Source organism: Fusarium keratoplasticum, chromosome 4, assembly GCF_025433545.1.
Source record: "Fusarium keratoplasticum isolate Fu6.1 chromosome 4, whole genome shotgun sequence".
Taxonomy (NCBI): domain Eukaryota; kingdom Fungi; phylum Ascomycota; class Sordariomycetes; order Hypocreales; family Nectriaceae; genus Fusarium; species Fusarium keratoplasticum.
Window position 1 is genome coordinate 1,113,760 of NC_070532.1, and position 21,323 is coordinate 1,135,082.

General features: G+C 52.3%; 3 protein-coding genes across 3 annotated transcripts; 1 reads left to right on the forward strand and 2 right to left on the reverse strand.

The window, feature by feature from the left end:
• Nucleotides 1–6,303: 6,303 nt before the first annotated feature.
• On the reverse strand, nt 6,304–9,440 carry NCS57_00544200 (uncharacterized protein; the record flags this gene model as incomplete). Its single annotated transcript, XM_053055361.1, has 2 exons — nt 6,304–6,645; nt 6,696–9,440. The coding sequence occupies 2 exons, from the start codon at nt 9,438–9,440 to the stop codon at nt 6,304–6,306; spliced, it is 3,087 nt and encodes a 1,028-aa protein (XP_052914316.1).
• Nucleotides 9,441–12,573: 3,133 nt separating this feature from the next.
• NCS57_00544300 (Importin N-terminal domain-containing protein) lies at nt 12,574–16,134 on the reverse strand (the record flags this gene model as incomplete). The annotated part of the gene is made up of 5 exons (XM_053055362.1): nt 12,574–12,781; nt 12,848–14,919; nt 14,979–15,410; nt 15,485–15,660; nt 15,732–16,134. 5 exons carry the CDS (start codon nt 16,132–16,134, stop codon nt 12,574–12,576), a joined length of 3,291 nt encoding a protein of 1,096 aa, XP_052914317.1.
• Nucleotides 16,135–18,558: 2,424 nt separating this feature from the next.
• Nucleotides 18,559–20,286, forward strand: NCS57_00544400 (Protein SDS23; the record flags this gene model as incomplete). The annotated part of the gene is made up of 3 exons (XM_053055363.1): nt 18,559–18,981; nt 19,070–19,533; nt 19,584–20,286. The coding sequence occupies 3 exons, from the start codon at nt 18,559–18,561 to the stop codon at nt 20,284–20,286; spliced, it is 1,590 nt and encodes a 529-aa protein (XP_052914318.1).
• Between the last annotated feature and the right edge of the window lie 1,037 nt (nt 20,287–21,323).

Consider the following 21,323-nt stretch of genomic DNA (forward strand, 5'->3'; position numbering starts at 1 on the left):
CCCTCATTCTTCTCATCCTTTCTTTCTCTTTCTTTTCTCTCACGCCTCGTCAACCTTTGCCCTGGTGACGTGGCTCACATCACCAACTCCTGCAACTTCTCTTGCGACTCTGCCCTCCCCTTACTAAGCTTCTACCTTTGCGATACAGCCCATACAAGTCGGCACCATGAACAACACCGGAGATCCTGCTCCCAACACGCAGCTGATGGAGCGTCCACGAGCCAGCCCTCAGAGCACTGGGTCTCCCTTGGGTTAGAAGCCCGAGGCTGACAAGCTCCGGGTTGCTGTTTCAGACCTGATCCTGAACATGTCCATGTTCACGCGCACCAAGAATCCTATCTTCATTGATCGAATCATTCGGATCGTGGATCAAGCTCGTGCTGGCGATGAAATGGCCGACGCGCAGCGCAAGAAGGACCTCTTCGACCGTATCAGGGCACTCTTTCACTCCCCTGACAGCTTTGATATGGACAAAGCTGAAGCCGCAGCTGCAGCCTATGCAGTAAGTTTCATGAATGCCCTCTCCCCAAAAAGCTTTATATGCTAACGGTGCATTCCTTGTGAAAGGAGTTATCCCCTTCTGGTCTTCCGGGTATGCCATCACCCAAAGTCGACGCGCCGGCGCTCATGGAGGTTGCACGAGGCTTGCGAGAGGGAGACCTTGGTGAGTATGCCGTCACTGAGCCTCAGTACCAGCAATTCATCGTCAATTTCTGCTCCTTGTTCAATGATGTTGTTCTTTACAGCAAGGGTATTCGAGGCTTGTACATGATGCAAGCATACTGGCGTACTGTGGAGAAGCACACCCCCCCTCGCCGTTCTGGACTTACGATCGACACGGAAATGAAGCTCCCTGCCCTACAGGCTTTCCTCAAGAAGTTCCGAGCCCTCATGGCGTCCAACGTCGACAGAACCAAGACGATGTTGGAGACACTTGGCCTCCCGGCTGTGGGTGTAGAGCTGAGAGACCCAAGCGCTATGCGATCGGAACTCACTGCCTGCGATGGCCCGAAGAAGTTCCAGGGGGTCTTGAGCGACTGGGCCCAGCAGTTCCATGTCCGTTCCCACATGAAAGTTACCTTTGTGCTGGGGGACTTGGAAGACTTGGTTGAGTTCCTGGACGTTTCCATTCAGGCAGTTTCAGAGCGGATGGATGCCGAGGGAGGAAGAAGCACTGCGGGAGATGATGGGGATGAGTAGATCGGCAACGCTGAAGCGGATGGCTTCGGGTGAGTGCTGGTCTGGGCCTCTTTGGGCATCTGATCTTCAGAAGGATAACAACAACAACAACAAGCAATCGTGCTGAGTTTGATCAAATAGTTAGTTGCTCAATACAAAAAAGTGGGTGTCAAGATAGCTTGCTTTTCCAATTTCCTTGGTGATGGTTCATGATTCCAGGGCATACACGATAATAATTACTTGTCATGGACGAAGCACGTCTTTGTTTGCCATGTGGTTTGTACGCAACATAAGGTCGATGTCCAAGCAAAATTAATTCCCTGCTTGGCATGGAAATTCACTACGCAGCCTCTGCCTTACTCATCCTGCTTTCTGAAAAGTATTTATACCAGAGTTATCCCCCATCTCCTTCTCCCTTCATCCCATTTCAACCCACATCAACAACACTTCATCTTACATATACTACATTATAACGGTTACTTTCTAGAAACAAGGTCGAACCCCTCCGCCTTTGGTTCCGGTTAGCAAGTCCATCCTCTTTGACCATCATACCAGAGACATGGCTCTTTCTGCACCGTTGCAAGAGAAGAAGGCTCAAATGCCCAACTTGGCGGGCGCAGAATCTACTGCGCCTAGTCCCATTACATCTTATAGAAAGCACGTGGCTCTTAGCGCACACAAAGCCTCGGGAGCTCTGTCGGCCAACTCGGGATTTCAGTTGATGCTGGCTGAGTGTCCCGCTAGGGGTTCGAACAGCAACACTACTTTATAGGAGTGAGCTCCCAGAACAACAAGGAGGGCCCTCTTGATTATATATATTTCGGCATGGCATCTTTATATACCGCCTGGCAAGTTATTAACTAACTCTTATGCCGTAATGGGCCCGTTCACCATGTCTAACTTGCCATGGCATATTAGGAGCCAAAGGTTGGTCGGAAAACCCGAACCTCCTGATGGCCCTCCATTCACAACAATGGAGGCGTAAAGGGGGACTGACTGAAGCTCGCCCCACGCTCACATTTCCGGGGCTGGGTTCAGTGCCCTGATCTTCGATGAGTCTCAAGATGTAAAGAACGTGTTCCGGTCCATGAGCCAAGCCGTCCAGGATTTGCGGTACGAATATGCATTTATGCTCACAGCGACTCTACTCCACAACACATGGAGTGACATTGCTGGACAACTGCGTGTATTGCCTTGAGGCAGATCTTTCCTTCACATGTGGAATATCCTATGCCTTTGAAACGACGATGTGTTTGACAAATCGCCGAGCTTTCTCGCTCCGATCGGGTCTGCAATTACCCCCCATCCTAATTATATATATCCTTCATTTCTCTTCCTTCAAGCTTCTAGGTCCCAATCATATATACATTCTTGTTCGTCACTTCCTGGCCAAGATCGGGTTTCCTGCGCAACCCAAACCAGAGCCATGGTCGACCATTGGAGAGGGCCTTATCTGACTCTCTTCACGATACATCTTCTACCAGCCCCCTCAATCGAACTCCACCGAAATCGCCATGCCTCCGGCAGACTGGGATACTCGATTGCTTAGAGAGCTAGGCGCTTTGGGAGGAGGTGAAGCGGGTTATAGAAGAACGGCGCGCCAGTGATAGGGCGAGATGGGCGGTTCACGCCTTGCTGGCGTTTGCTCGAGCGTTTCAAGAAGAAGAACTGGACCAGTTTTCATTTACCTGTGGCCGACTCTGGCGATTTCTGTATTGCATTTCATGGCAGTGCCGGGGATGCCTCTCTACCTAGCGAACTCAGACCGACATCTGCTGCAAGACCCGATGATGCGGACAATGCAGTTACCGGCACCACCTGGAAAAGAGCAGGGAAATGGAACCTGCACCTATCAAAGGCATACTGACCTATGATGTGTTTGAGCTCACCGGCGGTTCCCGACCTTCATCTCTACGACAGCGCCAATCCATCAGCTCCAGAGACCTAGACAAGGATGAAAGCGTTGTCTGGACAGGCCCTCCCAGCCTCCACCCACTTCTTCCTGTGGATTCGAGTAACCCTTGACAGTCTGTTAACTATATAAAAGGAAGACGAGTTTGGATTGTACTGGGAGCCGGAAGTTAATGCTCCTATACTATATATATCTCATGAGCGACACCAGGGAACACCAAGGCTCTCTTGAGCCAGCGACCCGAGTTTGACAAATTATAGATGGCTATTTCCAACCTCATTGTCTTCACACTCGACATCCTGAAGAAGTTCATGGAGGCTGAACATCGCTGGAGCCAACCACGGGCCCGGGGGTGCAGGACCTAGAAACCATTGGGCAAGTTGGTTCCGTTCTTGTGGGAATGCCCCGTCTGAAGGAGCTTGTGTTGGAAGCACACAACATTGGTGTGGTCGGTGCGATTCCTGACGCCGGGAGGTTCCACGACCTGCGACGCACCTCGCGAAGTTTGTGTCAATCAAAGACTGGGGAATAGCTTGGGACGACTTGGTGTATTGTTGTTCTGGGGGTTCAAGGAGACCTACACACGTTCCTTGATCTAGCGATTTAATCCCTTTCGGGGCGTCTGACTAACGATGGGATATGAAATGGATGAAGAAATGGGAAACATCTCAGTCGGAGACCTAGCTTCGAGTAGCGGTAAAGGTATCCAGATCTCAGGAGAGACGGCTCGATAACTTGCAGAATCACCCGAACCCCCTACTTCGTCCAGTTCTACGAATATATCCTAACGCCTCCCGGGTTGGTCTAACTATATACCATTCTAAGCCTTGTATTCTCTCTTCATTGTCGCCCCTCTATCAACCTCGCCTCGACTACGAAGTGCCACCCCTATATACTCAACCCTCATACCAGTGTCCAACTATGAGAATTACCAGAGACTTTGCAGTCAATGTCCTACTGTGGGGCTACGACACAGGGCAACCCGACCGAAGTCAGAGATGGCTCATCCGTCTCTGCTCCGAAGGAGGAACTGATAGTCAGAGAGTTCGTCAAACCCGAGCTTGTGAACGAATTCACAGGCCGGTGTCTCATGGAGCGACCAGGAGAAGGACATCGTCAGCGCGATTGGGCAAGCCTTTTGGCACTCCAGTCACCTAACCAGGAGTATAATGTCTATATATAAGACACGAGCTGGCTCTCGTTGAAGCTAGCCTCATCGATTGCAAAGCAAGCGAGAGCGAACGTGGAGAGACAACATGACGAGCGATGCCAGTTCTTTTAAGCCAATGCTTCGAGAAGGAGTCTGATAGCTCACACACACTCTCTTGTGCCGTACTCAACGCGACGCGCACATAGGACAAGAGGCTCAACTAGGCCTGCGCGTGAAGTAAGCAGATATTCAGAGCTTTTAAGGGAGAATCAATAAACTAAAAATAAAAGATTATAAGTTTTCACTCCTGAAACTTATATTAATTTACGATATGCTTATGATTATTTTAGTATAATTTATAGCAAATTTATCCTTGCAGTTGAAGAAGTCGAGGTTAATATCTCTTGTTCAAACCTTCCAGGCTACCCTGGACCACTGCCTTGAACAACCGAGATCGTGACTCTCGCTCAAGGCCCCTCTCCTCATAAACACCGGCACTGCAAAGAGACATTGTTACAATCGTAGTGAATGATGGATACGTCAGGGGCGGCATGTGATGGTGAACTCCTGACCCCGAAGAGGTGTCGCAATAACCGGGAAGAGGATGGTCGCATGATGGGTTGACGTACGAGGCTTCACCCCCTGAGCGGTAGAAACAATTCTTGTAGAGCCTCTACTACTGTAGCTACTCATCTAACCCGTATTAGAAGTTTGGATAGCTGAAACCACCATTTCCCTGTAAACCATGGCCTCCTTGAAATTGACCGCTTTCAGCGTTGACCAAACCTTTTGCGCCTTGTAGCATCCACCAACCCGCTGATGATGATGTGGATATTGTGCGGCAGGTCCAGTACGCCGCGACGTGGATGACGCTCGGCCATCGTGATTGAAGTGCCCTAGGGCAAAGCGTGCAGTCTCTTCGGTCGTGGCAGTAGAGGATGAAGGTCAAAGAGAAGCAGCTATGAAGGTAATAGTGACGATTGAGAAAGATTGACTCGAGTGTTGCGCAGAACAAAAGAGAGAAGCGAGATGCCCTCATGACAGTGAATCACTGTCACTTCATATTCCAAGTTACTAGAGCACGTCTGGCAAGTGAACCACCGCTGAGTTTGCCGCATAATTTCTATCGTAGGTGAGCGGCTGCTTGCGGTGTGAGTGATCTCTTTTGATAGTGAATCACTGCCAATCGATAGCCAAGTGTAGTCATGCACCCGCGTCGCGAAGTGAGATATCAAAGGTTTTCTAACGCCTGATGTTACTACTCTGCCATGGTTGAAAGGTTTCGAGGACCATGTATGTCAGAGCGATTGATCATGTCTGAAGCCCGTCCAGATGGCTCACATGTTGACCCTATGGTGGTAGCCAACGGTGGACAAATCGTGTTCGTTTCGTATTTCATAACTGAGACTACTTTGCTGTTCCCCTCATCTATAGTACATGAGCCTCATACTCCTCCAACAATGATTTCGACATTCCCACACATGGTTGTGTGTGAAACCCAACATGACCCAACACAACTCCACGCTAGCCCGATATTCTCATCAAATACATGCGAAGACTGATCAAGGGAAGTAGTGTTAACCGCTTGTCGATCCGTCCTTCAGGCTTCGTTGCCACAGTTGTCGAGTTGTGCCCATAGGATAGGTGGTGAAATGGCGAGGCCGTAAAGCTGTAGGGGCTCCAGCAAAGTCCCAGTTGCGTCCAAAGTATTCATCCCAAACGCCTCGTATATGTGGTATATTCGTGTCTATTCCCATTTCCGAAATTCCAGGCCGCTCGCACCATGGGGTATATCAGTTCCCCTCCCCAAATAAAGATCAGACAAGGACGGCTCAGCGCCGTCTTCTGAGTTCCATAGTCGATATTGTGACAACTATCTTGCCGTTCCCTGCAGCCATCCTCGGAGCAAGGGCTGTTTCGAGCGAGGGTAGGCGAGAAGAAAAGTAATAGCGGGTATCATAATGCCGTGTAATCAAGACACCCGGCTCCGAAAGCTCCATGATCAGATCGCGACTTTGAGGGACAAAAAGATGAAGAGAAAAGAAAGGGTTGCGCTCATCGATCAGGGTTGACTCGTCTCGCGTTCCTCTTGGATCGACACCATCGACGAGGCTTGCCCGGCAGGTAGCATTGATGAGTGACTCAGCGGTGGCATCACAGCCAATGGCTTCACACCGGTAGCTGAAGGGGCGCCGCTGGGCGCAGCAGTTCCATTGTCGATCTTCTGCTTCGTGAGTTGCGAAGGGTTGATTGCACCTTCACCATTGCCAGCTCGTGCGTTAGGCGTCTCGGCGGTAATCTCCTTGTGTAGTGGCGACGATGGCGAGTTGGACTTTTTGCTTCGAGCATCACCGTTGGCAGTGTTGCCGCCTCGCGAAGAATTGCGCGGAGAGACCCGGCCAGTCTATCATGCAGTGAGCATCGTCACAGGTGACCGGCAGCTTTGCAACTTACCTGCTTAGCCCATCTGAGACCACAGCTGTTGCAGAGATCTCTCTGACCGCTGGGTCCTCTACGCCACTCAGGCGTGTTTCTTGTGTGGCAGTTGGCACAGTCTCGAACAATGTTGCCGACGCCCTTTCTTCTCTTACGCTTCTTCTTGTTCGAGAGCAGCCCACCAAGTTCCTCGGCCAGGATGCGGTTGACCTTTTCCATCTGCCTCAACTCAAACTGCCAGCTAGAGCATTTGGTGGTTCTCAGTTCGTCGAAAATGTTGTCGTCGGAAGCCAAGGCTGCATCCTGAGTGCCAGGTGCCAAAGCACCACCAGCAGGTTGCGAGACAAAGCCTGATCCCTGATGGCCAGCTTGGTTATCTGACCTTGGAGTCGCCGCTATCGATCTGGAGCCCGAGGCGCTTGCGGGAGCGATGTTGCGCGACGAGGCCTTGAGAAGCTTTGTCTGCGCAAGCAAGAAAGATGGCTTCTGGCCCTCAGAGGCATCTCCGGGGTAAAGAGTAGTCTGGGCCTGCAACACCTGGCCCCTGCGATTCTGAACCTCGTGCTTGCATGTGACAATCTTTCCACGTCTTGCTTTCTCAATGGTTCGTCCAAATTCAGGCCGTGATTCCTTTCGCATGAGGTCCTGGATACTCGTCCCCACAAGGCTTTCTGGCTGAAGATCCAGGAGAGACCGAATATTGGATGAAACGAACAAGAAGAGACCTGAGGTCGAGAGCTTCGTCCAAAGTTCACTATCACCAATGCCTCCGTTTGCCTCAAGATTGCGGCGGCTGAGCGCGAACACGGGTCGCTTGCGTCCCACCAAGATGATGCACTTTCGACCCTTGCCTTGTTCGATGAAAAGCGATCCGTGACTCTCAAACCATGTGTAGCCGCTGTTCTTTCTGCGAATCCGGAAAACAATATTCACGGGGTTGCCAGAAGTCGTATCTTTCAGCTCGCGTGTAACGGGAACAATGTCGGATGGATGGCAGATCGTCGAGAGTGAGTTGCCAACAAGATCCGCAGCATCGTATTCGAGGACTCGTTTGCAGGCGGGTGATAGATAAAGGAAGAGGCCCTTGAGCGAAAGGACATGTACGACATCATCGGTGTTCTCGAGGAGCATCTTATCCCACGACTGTTTGTGCCAGTCTGAGGGAAGGCCTTTGGGGCTGAACTGCTGCAATAGCGTCGAAACGTCGTCCACGCCGAGCGTCTGTCCGTTCTCGGGTTCCCACTGGCTCGACTGTGGTGGCGTCCAGATGTACTGACCGATGTCGCTGTGCTTGTAGTTCACCTTCACACCTCCAAGCTCCTGGTTCGAGGCAATCGCATCGGGGCATTCGACGAGATCGATCTGGAATCCGATAAAGTACCTGATTTCGTCTGTGTCCCAGGGGATGGGAATCATGGTTAAGAGATTCAGGAAGGGCTTTCCGCCCTTGCGATAGTTGATAAGACTCTGCTGGACCTCCTTACCCTCGTGGATCATCTTCTTCAAGTTGTACACGGCGCCATCGTCCACAAACTCGCGCTTGGAGCCCGCTTCGACTTTGCCATCCGGAGCTTGAAGAAATCGACAGTTCTGACCAACAATCTCATGGCGGCTGTACCCTGTGAGATTCTGGAAGTTGTCGGAAACGTAGATAATGGGGCAATCGTTCATGGTGACATCGCAGACGACAAAAGCGCACGACATATCCACCGCACCCAGTTGAATTCTGGGATCTTTGCGTGTTGCAACCAGCCAGAGGGCTTTGAGCATGTCAAACCCACTCTTGGAGTACACAGTCTTCTCTTTCGAGTCTCGAGGGGTACCGGCGTTTGTGGGTGTCGTCGCGACAGAAGTGCTGGTTGGGTGGGTGATAGAGGACGAGGTAATGGTACTGTGGGATTGCGCTTGGGGAGGAGAGACGACGGAACCAGAAGCTGTTGAGACCTGACGAGAAAGTGATGCGAGGTTCTGGTTCGTATCGGCTACCCCTGAGTTGAAAGTCTGGAGCATGTTGTCGTTGGGTTCATCTATCGTCTCCATGTCGGTTATCACGGGGGCGGGACCTGGGTTCGTTGTGGGAACGGCATTTTGAGGTACATTGATTGAACCATCATCCGTAGTGAGATCCATTGAGAAGTCGTTCCCGACCTGGGGATTTAGCTGTCCTTGAGGAAACTGACTCGCCATGGGATTCCCGGCTGGTGAGTACAAGTTCATGGACGCACCGTTGTTTGGCATCGGCGCCCCCACTGGACCGACACTCATGTTGGCGAATGTGGAAGGGATCATGGATCCCATCATATCGGGGGAAATGGCTGAATACTCATTAGGGTCCGCCATGTAGTTGCCCATCTGGTCAGACATGGCGAGGGATGTATTAATGGTGGGGAAGCCGGCATTCATCGGCTGGTTGAACTGAAAGGAATTGAGGTCGCCGTTGTCGGCTCCAAAGGTCATCATATCGCCGGCACCCACCGAGGACATCCGCCTCTGCCCCTGGTGCTGCTGTTGAGGAATCTGGAATTGGCTCATGGGGTATGCGTAGGCTTGAGGCATGCTCCGTCGACGATATAGCTCATTCTGGTTGTCGATTATGATGTCGTCGAGCGACTCCCCTCCAGACATGAGAGAGGGGTCGGGCACCATGCCGGGGGGCATCTGATTCTGCTGGTTCTGCTGACCCTGCGGTTGCGCTTGTTGGTACTGTTGCTGATGGGGCTGCTGCTGCTGATGCAGCTGGTTGGGAGGGTAGAAGCCATCCATAGCGACAGCATCTGGCGGGACGGCCTGGCCAGGCGCTCAAGAGTGATGGGCGGACGGATGTATCTTGTATCGCGATCGAGGGGATGCCTGGGTCGACTCGGGGAGTTCGCGAAGCTGTTCGCCGGGTGATGGGATCGTATTGCCGGAAGAGTAATTACCAGGGTCGATAGAATCGAACGGGAATGAGGGACACGGAGATCTTGAAGTGGAAGAACAAGTCGTCGATCAGGTCGAGACAGATCTAGACGGGTCGAGTTGAGACTGGCGTAGTGGACCCGACCGGAGAGAGCGAAAGGCCGAGAGAAAAAGAGAGGCAACTGGCGCCGGGTGGATAGGCGTAGACAGTCGATGCGCGGGGGTGGATATTCAGGCTCGCGGTTGTATCGTCCTTGGCAGAGCTCCTTGTCGAGTCAAGGGCGTGGCGAAATAGGCGGATGAAGCTGTATCGAAGTCGGGGCGGATTTCGAGGCCGGATCGCGTCGAGTAGAAAAAGGGGAAGATGGCTATCGCTTGACAAGGGGGAAAAAGCGAGGGATGCAGAAGTAAAGTATGGGATATGGCAGAAGGAAGAACGGATGGGAATGCGTGAGAAGTGGATGGAGTGTGTGGGTGGGGAGGGGGAAAATGGAGGGCGCTGGATGGTGGATGACGGGAAGGCGGGCGGTGACTGCCGTGTTCTGCAGTCGCAAGTGCAATCCCGTTCCTTGTGCAGGAAACCCGGCGTGCCCGGTACCTTCTCGCGCGATAGGGCGGTACTTTTGGCCTTGCGCGCACTGGGTGTTTATCTGAGGTACCCGCCGAACATGGCGCCCTAGTGTGGGGGAAAATGAAGGCCCCATACCGTAATTCTTCGGCGGAGGAAGCACTTCGCAAACGAGGGGAATGTTTGAGCATCACAGAGGGTTACCTAATTCTTCTTCAGAATAAGAAACAAAATTATTCAAACTATCATAAAATAACAAAAGATAGATCATAATAATATTAATATTTTAGAGCTCTTTTATTATATAAAATTCATTATCTTTAGGAAAGGACAAGCTAACATGGCGTCTTATTCGGCCCCGCGATTTTATGCAGCGCTATAATGCATCTTTGGGATGCCAGTCAACGACTCCAGCTCTGCCAATTGACGACTCTGTCCAATCATGATAACAGCATTCAGACGGCTTGAGAGCAACTGTCAAAAGAAAGGGAAAAAGGCTCTGAAATTAACATGCAGCCCAAGTGACTGGCTAAAACACCCATCGCGCAAGGAGAAAGAAAACCCAAGACATCAGGAATCAGCCGCTTCAACCACACCAGGAGTCAATGAACGCTTCAACTCACCAGGCCCGAAACCTTGCGGGATTCTTCCTCCATGCCTCTCTCTATCTTAAGCCTGAAACTGACAGCTGTCTTGTAAACAAGGGAAGGCCTGAGACAATCTCGACTTGCAAAGGTGAGACATGGCATGTGAATCCCATCTCGCCTTGCCTCGTCTGGGGCTTCTTGTTGCGACTATGCTGTCTCATGGCTTGGATCTGCGGGCGACGCCGTGTGCCTGATCTACAATCGTTCGATTACCTGGCCTGTAAGCTGTGCCCTTGGGAAGCAGAATGCAAGAATCCTGAAATGTGAGAAACCAGGACATATTCCTGGATTCTGTTCTCGCTTAAACAGCTATATCCTTGTCAACCCTGTTCTCGACACATGTCAAACCAACAATATTAGAAATCTAGGAAACCATGAATCTGTCATCTCAACTGGCCTTACCCGTCCCGCGTCTCAGACACAAAGACACTCATTCCACCTATCCCTCGGCATCTTCAGCCTCCCGAACTGAAGGCTCCAGGGGTGAGCCCTGACGTCATACTCCATGTACCAGTAGCATACCCTGTGTTAGTCGAGGACAAAAAACACCAAACCTATCGATGAGGAGTGATTCACGACCAAAAGAGATAACTCGCACCGCAAGCAAACATCCGCTCTCTCGCTTGCTAGATATACTGTGTTTTCTCAGCACACCAAGGTACAGTGATTCACTGTCATATTTGCATCGCTATTATGGGTCGACTACTTGGTGATGCAGAAGCAGAGCTTCTCGAGGGGTCTGCACTACCGGGCCTTATCTTTCAAGCCCTCAGGCTCTCGCCCAACATCACTGTGCTTGAGCTAGATATCGAGGGGCTTCATACTCATTGAGCAATGCAATTCAGACAACTCCTTGAATCCACCCTGATCCAACATCTTCCCAAGGTCCAGCACCTCATGGTGAAAGCAATTTCTCTTGTCACATCTATGGCAATCCGCCGATTTTGCACCTTGAATAACCTCGTTTCCCTACACCTCTCCACTGCCAATCAAGGCGTGCACTGGCAGACAGCGTGTGGATATCATCGAGCAGGTCTTCGAAGACTTCACCTCATAATCGACACGAACGTCCAAGCCGTCGGCCTCCCATCGCAGACAATTTCATTATGGATATGGCAGGTTTTCCGGCATAGCATGCTCTAAGGATAATAATAAAAATATAGAAAAATTAGGAAGAGATACTTAAAACATTATCTTACCTTAGGATGATTTAGACAAATCTACTTGTAATACTCATAGGTCTTGACCCTGTAGCACTGAGCACGACACGATGCTTTCGTCTTGAACAAGATAACTCTAGCTTTGAATTAAAGGCGCCAGGTGGTGTTAAGTATATATCCTACCTAATCAAAATGCCCCCTTATTTTGCCTCGACGCCAACACCGACGTCTTCTATCCCTCTTCTTATTCACTCCCAAGCCCTAGCAGCTTGCTGCGTGACCCTGGCATGACAAACGCTCTAGCCTCGCGGCCTCTCCATAGGGCATGACAACCTCCACCCTTCAGTCAACAGTCCACAAACTTCCGAGCATCTACACAATACTCGTGTCGCCGTCGAGGCTTCGTAGCGAACTGGGCTACTTGCCTGCTGGCGGGCGTTTCGTGGTAGCTTTTGGTATCATCTGGAAACAGAACTACATGTTCCTCATAAACTTGCACGCTCCTCATCATATGCTTGCTTTTTGACCCTTGTGCATCATGCCGTGAAGTGATAACTCCGTGGAAACAGAGTCCACCCCATGTCGTGACGGTCCCGGAAACGGGGCTTCATGTCACTCCCAGACTAGTTGAAGAAACCCATGATTGTCCGCTGAGACTCGGGTGAAAATTGTTGCAATAGCGGCGTAGGGTCAACGCCGGCTGTTGTGAGGAGCGCCTTGGTTGCCACAGCCACACGGTTGGCCGTCTGTCCCACGAGAGTCTCCGCCTCGAGGGCCTGGGCGATGAAGACAAAAATCTTGCCAGCCTGGTTCATCACAGCTGGATGTTGCCTATTGATACATGGTTAGCTTGTCCATCACAACACCACATGATGGTTCTGATATGCGAAAACTTACTGGTCAATCAGCTCAGCGAGATAAGCATAAGCGTAAGGCGCCGCCTCTTCGTCGTTGGTCACAGGTAGTGTCTCTACCCATTGAGTAATGACGTTCTGGACATCACCGACAGTGCTGGCGTTGTAGTGCAGGATCTTGGCAATGGCTGCGCAAGCATTCTCAGTCGCATACACATTGTCCTCGTTTCGGGCATCTGCCACCTGGGTGACCTGGAACAGGAAGGGAACAGAGCCTCCAAGGAACTGAGCCCAGGGGGCTCCACCTCTGTGCGCAGCAACTCCAATACCGTAGGCTGCGGCCTGGCGGATAGCTGCTGAGGGGTCTCGGCAGCCATCAATGAGCGGCTGGGTGATGTAGTTGGCGTATCGTGTACTCTCCGGGCCGCAATACTCCAGCACATCGTCCATGATGCAAAGTCCCCACTGGCGTTGAGTAGGGTCGGGGGAGGTCAGGAAGCCCTCGTAGGTCGTCATCAGACGCTCCCAAGCGGGAAGGAAGGCGGCACCATGATTCTTGAAGATGGCATGGAAAGCCTTGTTCATGTCAGACAGGAGGGTCTGGTCGTCCTCGATGGCAATCAAGGTATCTTCAGCCTCGTCCTCGACATCGTCAGCGGTAGCTCCCTCCTTATCCTCAGCACGCTGAGCAACACGGTCCTTGTAGTCCTCAATGGCCGAGTGAACCGAGTCAATAAATCGGCCCAGATGGACGGGGGTCAGGCAATCCTTGCCCAGAACCTCCACAGACTCGTAGAAGCACTGGTACATCTCGGCCAGGGTGTCGATGGCAGGCTCCGCAGTAAGAACCTCGAGAAGTTTGTCGACAGTAGCAGCCCAGAGCCCACGGAGCTCGTTGGATTGGGGACCATAGGCCTTCTTGTAAGAGCTCAGCAGCTGGGGAACCAGCTTGGCGGAGATGTAACGGACGGGGTCGTGGAAGAAGAAGGCAAGACCGGGAAGAGCAATCTTCTCCATGATGTTAGCGACATAAGGAGCAAACGAGGCCTCGAGGACTTGAGCGTAGACCACCAAGAGCTCGATAGCCATATGCTTATCGTCCATGGTGCTTGTCTTGATACCAATCATCTTGCCCTTGAGAGGGACCAGCTCCCAGCCCTCCTCATTCTGCATCTGCTCAACCTGCTCATCATCATCCAGAAGCTGGATGTCAGCCTTGGCCACAGCAAGCTCCAGCAGAGGAGGCATGACATTGTGCAGGAACGGGAGGAAATCGGACCCGAGAACGCGGCACATCCGGCCCCAGCAGTGCATAAGATACTGGGCCTGCGGATCGTCGGCATCGGTAATGCTGGTCTGAATGTTGGCAAGGAGGTTGACAAGGGTCATAGCATCTTGTCCGAGGCGCTCCTTGCCGACGGCCAGGGCAATCAGAGTTGCGCACTCCATAGCCTTGGCCCTCAAAAGACGGTATTCCTTCTCGCTCTGGTTCTGGAGCACGTTGACGAGCAGGGGCATGAGGGTGTCGTAGTACTTAGAGAAGGCAGCCTCTGCAGCGTCGGCGATAGTAGCAATGGTTGAAAGGGCTTGCTCCTGGACATATCGCTTCTCATTCTGGAGGAGCTGGAAGAGGTGTGACAGCAGGTCATCCAGGTAAGGCTCCAGGATGTTCTTCTCGGCCTCCTCGCAAAAGTTGACGAGAGCAGCGGCGGCGTGCGACTTCACGCGGCCCTCGGGAGAGTCGAGAACAGGAATGATGGCCTTCAGGACGCGGTCATAGTAGTCGGTCTGCATCTTGGGAGCGAAATCGGTGCTCATCTGTCCAAGGGCGTTGCAGCCAGCCCATCGCACACGGGGGTGGGGATCTCGGAGCGCGGGGACCACCAAGTCAAGGACCTGGCTAAGCTCGCCGATCATGAGGTCTCGGCAACCCTCAGAAATGGCCGAAATGGCCATCAGGGCAGCGTGTCTATCCCTCCAAGCCATAGAAGTCATCATGCGAGGAAGCCAGTTGAAAGTGGGAGCAAGAATGGTCTGGCCTCCAAGCTTGTTGGCCAGTCGATCCATAGTCTGCTCGCCAGCAACATGGTTCTGGTCGCTTTCATCCTGATCAAACTGGAGTATCTTGTTAGTGCTGAACGGAAAAGTTAGGTCGATGCACAGTATGCACTTACATCATCCGATTCCATCCACTCAGCCGCATCGTCGTCGTCCTCGCCGAGATCGGTCATAAGGCTCAGACACTGAGTAATCATGTCGTTGGTATAAGAGGGATCCTTCCGGCAGATAGAAGGGGCGTAGTCGGCAAATGTAGCCATGAGTTCGAGTGCATTTTGACGGCAGATGTTGTCCAGCTCCTTGTCCTGAACGACCGAAATACTAAACTGAACGAGATTTTGGAAAAGAGGCTTGAACATCTTGGGGGCAGATTCTGCGAGATCGATAAGAGCAACGAGGGCCTTGCTGAGGTCGTCGGAGTCTTGCGACTCCTTGATCGGAGGTAGAATGTTGAGGACATCAGGGATAAGGGCGTAGTACTTGGCCTGGCCCTTCTTGTTAATGGTGCGGAAGAAAGAGGCAAAGGCCTCCATGGCCGCCAGACGGACCTGCAGCCGTGGTTAGCAGCGCTATGACATGTAGGTAGAGGGACAAAGAAATTGCCCCGCAGGATGTAGTGTACCATGACGGCCTCGTCCTTGAAGCCCTTCTGGAAAGCCTGAAGAACAGCCTCCTCATGCTGCTTCTCGATAATAGCGGGAGTAGTAGCAAAGACTCGGAAGGCGTTTTCTCGCTTTTCGGGCTCGGGAGCTTGGCTAAGCTGGAAGAGGGCGCCTAGCAACTCGGGCCAGACCTCGCCTGTTGTCTTGATGTTAGCCAGAGCGGCGCACAATGGATGGGTGAAAATTTCAAGGTGGACGAATGCTTACCAGTCTCAGTGTATTGCCTGGCAACCTCGGCGACAGCATCGCTGATCTTATTGCGAACGAGACGCTCAGATTCGGCGGCGAGGGTCTCGAGAAGCTTCTGGCGGATGACTGCCGCCTGGTCCTTGGCCAGGGACAGGAAAAGGTCCACGTTGTCGCCAGATTCGATCTTTCGGGTCTTTGAAGAGATTCGGCGGAAAATGACAGCGGCAAAGGAACGGGTCGCATTGTCGCCCGCAGCTTGGATCTGCTCAGCGAGGCCCATCAACAGGACCTCGGGGCGGGTCGCAGTCCAGTTGTTCTGCAGGTGCTCTTCAGCCTGGGATCGTATGCTGTTGTCCGAGGACTGCAGAGCCTGCAGGAGCTGTGAAAGCTCTGCGTGGACGTCCGGAGGGAGCAGAGACATGTTTGTGGAGGGTTGCTGATGGTGATGTCCACCAGCAGACGACGAGAGCGACGGAGGTGGGATTCAGTCGGTCGGTGGGGGAGGACGAGAATGATGAAGAGAAAAATGCAAGGAAAGAGGTGACCAAGGAGCGAGCCGTTGCTGGGCGCGGGCCTTTACGCGTCGCTGTTACAGGACGAGAGAGAGTCTAATTCCGAAGATTCCCAAGATGTGGGAGGTGGTGGGAAAGAAAGTGAAGAGGAGGGATGGATGGAGCGAGAGCAGGGTGGGGGAGGGGGAGCCCAAGGTCGAGGGTCGTGGCCAAGTACCGCGCCTGCTATTTCTGCGGGGGAGGTACCTGTGTTTGAACAACAGCCCAAAGAAAAAAAAACAAAGGCGGAGACGTTGGCCAGTCGTTAGTGCAAATAATTCTCAAGGGACCACCTGGTGGGCATGGTCGCCTTTTTCTTTTATCATGGATCGCTATCGATAGGCACGGACTCGGTGCTATGGTTTCTTTGAGTTCCAGGTTGATGGATAGATGTGCCAGCACGTCAAAGACTCGAGTGAGTGAAGACTCCCAGGTTGCCAATATTTCGAAAGTGACCGCCGCGGTTGATGCAGGATTTGCATCTTTTCGTTGGATGGGCAGCCAGTGGTAGAGAATGACGACCACAACACCAAACGTGTGGCCAATGGGCGAAGAGCACATCGTACAAGAGCTCTTGGGGACCAAGAAATAATTGGCCAAGTTTTTTTCTCTCCCTTTGACAGCTCGAGTTGGGTAGGAGGCGTTTTTCCAACCCAGAATCGCCCCACCTCACTACTAAGGTGTGTGTACTATCATTATGCCTACAAATTTATTAGCAATTCTGTTAGTGGTCCACCGTCACGAACAACCACCTCATACACACTGCCATTGGATATCCAAGCATAAAAGAGTTACAAGTAAACAAATCAGCATAGTTTTGAATATCAGTACTATGAATTTCTAGGCTTCGTTGGGTAAAAGCGGTTTAATGGTCCCTATCCTACTGTGGCACATGACCGGCAAGGTGGTTCGATTCATCTGTTAGTGCGAGCTAGAAGGTATGGGAATATCGTGACGAAACACCAGTTATGCATTGCTTGTGCCCCTGATAGCATGCATGGTTAATGAATGTTAGCAGTACATCCTATATTTGTAGCGCTGAGGAACATTCACTGCTATAGATTGTCGATAACCAGTCTTCCGTGCGTAATCCTCCGCTCCGGTCCCATCTGTCCATGATCCATCACCTCCACAACTGTCAGTCGCCCACGTCAAAGTACGCGCACGCAAGGCTGAGGAGCGTTGACAAGTGCATGCCAGATAGGGTTCGCAATCGTGCATTGGTGCAATGTCTCGTGAAGCCCTCATCCATGCAACTTGGTTCGTTGTAGATAAGCCATGCCAACGCCTACACCTTCCATCAAAACATGGCGCCCGGCTTCTTCCTGTCAACGCTCCCCATCATCGAACCAGTCCCAGACTCGGGGCTGTAGCTGGAACCCTCGCCTCGGGCACGGGCTGTGGATGGTGGACAAGCAGGGGGGGCTCCTTGTCAATCCCGCACTTTTTGCTCGCCCAGCCCAGTGACGTCTCGATCTTTGTGAGTGATCCGTGATAAGCTCCGACGGATCAACTGAGGCGTTGCCCTGACACGGCACTTTCTGGGATGGATCTTCAGGTGTTGACTGTGCATCATTCGGATGCGGGCGTCAATCCTGGTCGATAGCTACCGCGTTTTGCAGCAATATCGTGAAATAATTGGCGATGGGCGATCTGGTGTCACATTTCTGGCAATTCCAGCATTGATTTATTTTTCGGCATATCTACCGTTGATTTCCTAGCCCAACCTCTGTGGACATGGATGCTCTCACCCATCCATCGCGGGGCACTCCACCAATCCCATGGCTATGTCATCATGCAAAAGGCCCCCCGCCCAGTCATCACTTTGGATTGTAACCTCGTGCCCCTCGCCTGTTTCCAGACCAACCTCCGCTGCAATAACCATTCCACTTCATCCGCCGCTCAGTCAACCTCCTCCCTTGGCAGTCGTCCTTCTGACTTTTGAACCTATCCTGACCCCTGGCCTGTGACTCTTGTTCAGATCTTGAATTCTGGTGCATCGCATTCATCGGAGCTCAGCCCCTCCTTCTCGCGCCCCGTCTTGCCCCGCCGTCTCCAGTCCAGTCCCTCTTGTTCCCTTGCCCACGCCATCCCATACCTACCATCAGCCATCTGCCCATTGTCAGTCGTCGCGACTCAAAGCCTCCATCACCTTATCATATATTACCTGATTCCAGTCCAGCTTCGTTGCCTTCGCCAGCTGTATCGACCTTCTCTCCAAACCATCAATCAATTTACCGATCTCATACCTATCAGCCCATCCATCGAAAGGACTAAACATAACCTCTTTCATCATGGACCCTCCATCAACAAGCTCCGGCCCTCGAGAGCTCAAGGACGCCCGCGCGACCAGCTCAACCAGCCTCAACAGCGCTGTGTCCAACTCGTCGGCTTCCCATAAACCTCCCTCCTTCTCCCAACGATCTCCATCCGTATCCATATCCGCTGGCTCTGGCCAGAGCGCGGCCAAGTCCGCCCATCGCCAGAGCTTCGCCGAGAACCTGCGCAATGCGCCATCTTCACCCCGCTCCCAGCGCCATCCATCCTTTACACAGGCAGCCCTTCAGGAGCTTCTCAATCACCCTCCCGCCGGAAACAAGCATGCGAATCCGAAATTCGCTGGTCGTGACTGGCGCGATATCGCGGTCGGGGAGCTTGTGTCGCCCGAGGACGTCAAGTGGGTGGAGCTCGACAACAGCATCGAAGAAGCTACCAAGGTAAGCTCTCCAACGCGCCCCAAAAGATGTTGCAGCAATCGCAACGCCATGACCTTCAGTTCCATCATGCTAACTGTAGGTTTAATAGCTCCTCCTTAAGAGCACCACCAATGTCGTTCTGGTCCGCGAGGATGCTTCCACCCAAACCGCCACATCCACCTTCGACTACACTGATCTCAATTATTACCTGCTCGTCGTCGTCGGACTCGCCAAACCCGAGGAGGACCAGGTCGAAATATTTAACTCGATTCTATCCAAGGCCCAACAAGGTGGTGAAATTCCCCTTCGAGACGTCATGCCCCTGTTCCGCAAGGAATCGCTGGTCACGCTGCCTGGCAGTGAGAACCTCGCTCAGGCCATCCAGATCCTCGGCAGCGGTATTCACCGCCTGTTGGTGACAGCGCCTAACGGTGATGTCGTGGGCATTGCAAGTCAGCTACGGATCGTCGAGTTTTTCTGGAATGAGGGCGTTAACTTTGCCTCGATTGACCGGCTCTACCCTGTTATGCTCCGGGATCTAGGCATTGGTACAAAGGAGATTGTCTCTGTCAAGTGAGTTGCACTTCTGCGCAATAGTGATTCAACAGCTAACTGGATGAAAGCTCTGACTCGCCCTTATCCGACGCCCTCACTCTTATGAACAATGAAGGTCTCACCAGTGTCGCCGTGGTTGATAACGGTCTGAACGTGGTGGGCAATATCTCGACCAAGGATGTTCGACACTTGACCAAGAGCTCCAATGCTCACCTGCTCAACTCGTCATGCATGAACTTTATCTCGGTGATTCTGAACGAGCGAGGCGTCGAACACGGCCGGGACGTGTTCCCCGTATTTTATGTCAACCCCTACTCGACTCTAGCTCACACCGTCGCCAAACTTGTCGCTACCCGATCGCATCGAATGTGGGTGGTAGAGTCAGCATCTCCTTCGCCCTCAGCTCCTGCGACGCCCTTGATGGGACCTCAGGGATTCACCAGCACAGCTGCACCACCGCCGCCCGCTGCGCAGCCCGCACCCAGCGCGCCTGCGAATCCCACGCCTCCGTCGCCCATTGTCGCCGCAGCAATACCAGCATCCCCGGTCCCCACGTCTGCAGTGCCCGCCTCTGCCATGGCGGGCGCACGGCTTTCGGGCAGGTTGAGTGGCGTCATCTCGCTGACAGATGTGCTTAACATGTTTGCGAGGTCGACGGGTCTCAACCCTGCAGACCCTGGCGAGCAGCGAGCACGACGGAGACGAAGCTCCAGCAGTTCGGTGCGACCCAGTTTCGAATCGTCGCGTGCGAGCATCGACCTACGGAGGTGATAAGGATATCGACTTTTCGTCTCGATTTGATTTCCGGAGTTTATTTGACTACTGAGGAGTATCGAAAGGCAACAACCAGTTCTTCGTGATTCTCGATTCTATTGATCAAAGACCGGACAATGCTGTCTATAGTGGGAACACGAGTCTCTTGTCTCCATAACGGATTCTCCTCGCATTGGGGAAGGTCATTGTCAACCTCGAGCTCAACGTTACCCTGGCTGGCAGCCGAAATGTGTATGCGCCTAATAGCAAAGAGCATGCGCAGGACTCAGCCTATCTTATACATATCATACACTCTCTAGAGACTGGCATGGCTCGACTTTACTGGGTTATCTATGAGGGAGCGCAAATTGGGGACATAGGGAATATTGTGCCGTATTATTTACATACCGTACCAAGTATGAAAAGGCTATCATATGCGAAGCTGAAGTATAATTTGACAAGCAAGTCAATGCTCCTTTCTGTGTAATCGTTGTGACTCTGCATGCACAATGGTTGTTGCATCCTTGAGCTTCTGTGGCGCGTGGCAGAGGAGATACGCACCAGCCACTTTCTCTCCCTTTGGTGGCTTCCTCCGGCGGCCGTTGGATCCGAGATCCCTTCTGGGATTGTGGCGCAGATTATACTTCCTAATTGGCTGGACCCCCGCTATTGTTCGCCACTGGAGGCCGACCCTCAGCCTCAACGCATCACCACCTGCAGTCTCGACGTTTCTTCCTCCCTTCGGCATCTTTGACTCACTAACTTGACTTTTCTTCCTGTCACCGTTTCTGTCCTTTGCTCGTCTTTTTTCGAGATACTTTTTGTTTCTTTCATCTTTGAACTTTGCTTTCTACTTGTTCTAACGCAGCCACTGTCTCTTGCGCTATTTCACGTTTTGCTCTGCTTGACTCGCGCCATTCCGTCAGCCCGATCTCCGCATTCAATCAACCGCTGGATTCATCACTCATCTCCAAGCGGCGATATATAACGCGCAAGGATCATATCTGGCGAGTTTCTACCATAGTATTCTAGCTTTCAAGGCTCATTAGCCCTTG